This window comes from Volvox carteri (genome assembly GCF_000143455.1).
Source record: "Volvox carteri f. nagariensis unplaced genomic scaffold VOLCAscaffold_46, whole genome shotgun sequence".
Classification (NCBI taxonomy): Eukaryota; Viridiplantae; Chlorophyta; class Chlorophyceae; order Chlamydomonadales; family Volvocaceae; genus Volvox; species Volvox carteri.
In genome coordinates, this window is record NW_003307589.1 from 352,310 (window position 1) to 357,426 (window position 5,117).

General features: G+C 53.7%; 1 protein-coding gene across 1 annotated transcript in view; it reads left to right on the top strand.

The window, feature by feature from the left end:
• Positions 1–1,275, top strand: part of VOLCADRAFT_95701 (uncharacterized protein) — a gene marked incomplete at both ends in the record, with an annotated part of 7,231 nt that extends 5,956 nt beyond the window's left edge. Inside the window, 4 exons of the mRNA XM_002954788.1 lie at positions 105–149; positions 560–687; positions 839–935; positions 1,222–1,275. Coding sequence (XP_002954834.1) covers positions 105–149; positions 560–687; positions 839–935; positions 1,222–1,275 — 324 coding nt within the window. The remainder of the gene's footprint in view (positions 1–104; positions 150–559; positions 688–838; positions 936–1,221) is intronic.
• Between the last annotated feature and the right edge of the window lie 3,842 nt (positions 1,276–5,117).

Here is a 5,117-nt window from a genome sequence, read left to right on the forward strand (position 1 = left end):
GTGTGCCGTACACTATTGGCAATTTTTCCATTTCCCCCACAACGCTGTCTTCGGGGGATGGTAACATCCCCTCCGTGTCCATGTGTTTCACGGTGGGCGGTCAGAGCTGCGACCCCAGGTACCCGTGCTGTCACATGGACTTCGCCAAGGTGGGGTTGGGGGGGTTGGGGGGGTTGGGGGTTGGGGGGGTTGGGGGGGTAGGGGGGGTTGGGGGGGTTGGGGGGGTAGGGGGTTGGGGGGGTTGGGGAGGTGGCTGAATGGGGACAAGGTTGGAAAGGTGGGGGTGGGGCGGCGGAGGCGGAGGGTGGGCATAACTATCAAATGCCACAAGTGCCGCCAATCATGTACTTTCTGAAGCAATCCACCCCCCCCCTCGCTCGACAGGTTTACAGCTCCTCCCGCATCCCCACCCCGTCTAACCCGCCCCTCACCCTCTCCCCTCATCCACAACCTCTCTCCGCCCATCCCGTATCATCACATCACCACCTTTTGCCACTACCCTCACACACAGCGGGTGCCTCTCTGTTACATTTCCCTCCCCGCCAACTCCCCCCGTCAGGTGGAGATCCCAATTACCTGGGCCTGTAAGCCAGCTGTCCAGGAGATCAGGGTTGCCGGAAAGAAGATTTCGTACAGCTGGTCGTTCTACGAGGAGTTCGTTACGCTGAAATTTACTGGTCTGCTGAAGTGGGTGCGGAGGCTTCAATTCAAATCGAAGAGCGTCTTCCCTCCCGCTCGCTCTATCTCTCTGCAATACTACTCTCCCAACTCGTCCGACATTCGACACGTGTGTTTGCGCAACCCCAAGTCACGCACGCCGCGTCCCCCCAAACCACAGGTACCTGCCGCAACCCGTGGGTGCCCAAATCTGCTGGGGGGTGGCGCCAGGCGCGTGTGCAGATCCCGCCAAATTCTGCCTGTACGGCAGGTGTCAGGTGCGAATGATGACGCCACATGCCTGTACGATACGCGTGTATATCACCGGCCGGCATACACACGTGCGCATGCAAGTCGCGTTTGTCAGCGGGGTATAACACACCGGCTCCGGCGGACCGTCCGTCCGTATGTATGTATGTATGCATGCATGAGCATCGATACTTAGCGTGCACATACATCTTTTTAAAACACAAAAAACGACATCCATAAAAAAATAAAACTTCTGCCCCATCAACCTCGATCGCTCCCTGACGCCTTATTACTTTCATACATACATACATGCAGGTGAACATATACTCGGTTGACAACAAATGCTGCCCAGCCACCTTCGTCTCGTAAGCGTTACGGCAACAATGGAAACCGTTTGTACATGGTGCAGAGTGCGGATAAGGCCGCTTGCCATGCTTTTTTGAAAATGCCCCTGGTGTCCCTAGCTTCTTCTTCTTCTTCTTCAGCACATGATGGTGATGCCTGGCTCTCCTATGCCAGCAGGCGCTCTATTGTTGCGCTTTATTTCCCAACGTCGATGTTGAATATACATACATCCGTACATACAGCACGCACAATCTCACCGTTAGGGGACACCTCGTTCACAGCTTTGCCAAAAAAACAGCAGGCTATGTTTTTGTGGTAAAAAGTATAACGCATTCCCGTACATTTGCGCGGGGGGCGGGGAGTGCACGTATGCAACCACCAACCACCTGGGGGGCAACCACCAGCAGGCAGACGCTAGATCTGGCTGATATAGTAGCTCCGAAAGCATCCGTGGAAGGTATGTATGTATGACTTAGATTACACTGTGGGCCGCGAGAGCCGGGGGCCGAAGCCGAAAATGTATGTATGTATGTTGGCGGCCTTGTTGGGATCTGCGGGGCCCAACCAACAACGAGCTTGATGGCTACCTGCAGTCCTGGTCACCATCAGGCTGCTGCTGCGGTACGATAGTACGGACGGCGGGCCAACGTCTGCCGGCGGCGGCGGCATCAAATGACCGCATATTTTTTCACAGCAGCATCACTGGGAGTGAGGCCGCCGCCGCCGTCGCCGCCGCCGCATGCGAACATTTCGCACACACATAACCGATATGTGCGGATAACAACAAGCTCAAGGACAAGGAATGGCGATCGTTGAGTACATCTTGAGCTTTGTCTATGTGCTGCTGTTGCTGCTCAGGAACAACAAACTAGCCATCGGTGTTTCTGCTGCTGTTGCTCATGTATGTATGTATGTATGTATATATGTAAGTGTGCATGCTCGATATCAATGGATATCAAAGTAATGGAAATGTCGTGTCATACGTGGCCAATGATTTGTGAGATTGATGATGATGATGGTGGTGTGTCGACGGTGGCATGCCACGATGGCGAAAAAACTCTTCCCAGCTGCTGCTGCTGCTGCTGCTGCTGCAGCAGCAGGTCATAGCAGGGGTTAGATATCCGTGTCTTTTGACAGCCTCGCTCTGCCGACCGACGAGACAGGACAGGATAGGGATAGTTCCGGCATGCCAATAATGTCGCATCACGAGGCAGGGCGGTTATTGCCTGCGGTTCTGCCTGCGTCGCCCTTTGACGCGCCGTTCAGCTCGACGGAAAAAGATCCTACTCTCTCTCTCTTTCTCTCTGCCCCCACCCGCTGCGGGGTTTTCGTCTTTTCTGTTATGCTGGCTTAGTCCTCTTTCTTCTTCCTGCGTAGGGTTAAGGTAGATTTGTTATTTGGGCGTCTATCTGCATGATGAGTTCGAACGGTTCTTGTTATCCTTTACGGAAGTACTCGCTCGCTCTAGAGCTTCTTATGATATCTTTATATTTCTGTTCTCTTCAGTCGTTATTAGCTTTCTAAGCGTGCTTCGGACTCCGCTGCCGCGAGCAGACACAGTGCTGAGTACTGCTGGATATAGATATGGGATACGGATTGTTCGTTGCTACAGATAGACATGAATTTCTAGAAGCATGGCATGGCATCAACGTGATCTACGTGGGTAAATGGATCGTATTCAGGTGTACATCTGTATTCAGGTGGCTCGTGCTTAGGTAGAAGTAGACGTACGTCGACAAGTAGATAGCCTGTCTCACGTGTACCAGTCTGTCGGCAGTAAAGATGGGGGCCCTTGTGAAGCAGCTGCCCGCGTTTCCAAAGCACGTATGGTGATGTGGAAGGTGCGGAAGTACGTCGGTGAAATATAATGTGGTAGGACTGGAGAGAATAGTGTAGCAGTATAATGTATTGTGAGTGTAGCTGAAGCTTTCATCGTGGGCGCGTCTCGTTGCAAGCTAAGCAACGCGTATACATGACGTGTAGCATCAGTCCTCAGTTCACTTCTTGTAACGAACATCAGCATAGGTCCAAGCCCTCTCGCTTGGAGGGATATATGCAAACAAACATCTTGATAGGTAAACTCGCATGCTACCGAGCATTCAACCGAGCACATGCATGCTTAGTTGAATGGTGAGATGCGACCCCCCTTCATTTCGTGCTCGGCAAGCCTGCCACCGCGTGCGTTCCGGATATGTTGGCGATGTTACAGAGACGCTGCACCTTGGTTTCTGTGCGCCATGCATACGATGCTCGACCCCGCCGACCAAAACTACACGTGCCCAACTGAAGACACACCGGTGGTTGTGCAGCAGCTCTTGAGGCTTTGTTGGCTGAAATCCATCCTGAGACGCTGCACCTCGGTACCTGTGCGCAATGCGTACGCTGCTCGCCCGCGCCGACCAAAACTACATGTTCCCATCTGAAGACAATGCCGGTGGTTCTTAAACAGAATTTGAGCTTGCTGCTGGCTCAAGTCCTTCCGTAGTAGCTGCAACACGGCTAACGCAGGCACGGCCGAATGCGCTGCGAAAAGCTGTTCCAAGCCCTCAGCGGCATCCATTTTACTTGCAAGGTTCTGAACGACTTTCGCGATTCTTCTCTTTACCTAATTCTGCGTTGTTATTATTTATTTCGTAAGAGTGTAGCTTGAGTTTAGTCGGAACAATGTGCATTATGCGCTGCGCTACCGAAAGCAGGCGCCTTATGGCTGATTCTTCGCCGACCGCTTCATCTTCCGCGGCAGTTTCACGAGCCCAGAGTTGCAAGCTACGACGTTGGCTTTCGGTGCTTTTATTTACTGCAAAGCATCGACGCAATAGTCCAGCGTGCGGCTATGGCCAACATGCTCACCTGCGCAACGCGCTGGCGCACCTGGTCCTCATCCGCCAAGAAATTTTATATACATTTGTACAGGCGCATTTTGCGAGTCGCACGCGCGCATCTGCGCGGCAAAATTCGCTCCTGACTTTTGGGACGAGATGTACGGATTCTCTATTCGCGAAGTACGACCGGACACATTTGTGCGAGGGGCTGCTTAATGAAGCTTTGCTTCCATTTGTGTGCCAGATGGCTGCGGGCTGCAGTGGCGGCTGCAGTGGCGGCTGTGCTGGGTGATCTGAGGGTCGGGGGCGGGTGCGTGGCAGCCCGATGACAGCCCTGAGGCCTTCAACGCAGATGACGATGAGCAGCCACACCAGTGTAACCAACCAGCAGGAGGTCTTAGGGTGAGATTTCTTCCCTTGGCCCTTGGCATGCTGCAAACCTAAATGAAATGAAACGTACAACAAAAGAATAATTCGCATCGCAACGACTGCTGTTGTTGTGGCCTGCTGCCGAATGGAGAATGTACCCAGGATGATAAGGAAACGTGCGGACGCCTGGCCATGGCCATGCATGCGAACTTTGGCTGCTGCGAACCCTGTGACGTGGAAACCTTGGCTGTGCCCGGGCCCGCGGAGCGTTCCGTTCCGTTAGACTCTAACGGAACGGAAGGTGCTCCAGGTGCTCGGAGCACCTGGGGGGAAAAAAGCGGCGCCGTTCAGCACCGCACTGTCGTCCGCTTACAGATCCATACAAAAGCCATTTCACATCGCCATGAGATCCCGCCAAGGCACGAATGAATATTGGTTCCCCAGAGCTGCCAACGAATATCCACATACATACATATAAAAAAATTCCACCACCGCATCGTTAGACTGTCGTGTCGGCGCTGCTGCAACGCCTACGTCTTGGCGATGAGGGCGACTAGCGCCACTAGCGGCCGTGCAGCCGTGTTCGCGCTTCCCTCCCTACTGCCACTACTGCTGCTGCTGCCACTACTGCTGCTGCTGCCACTACTGCTGCTGAACGGTGCGGCTGCTGCCGAC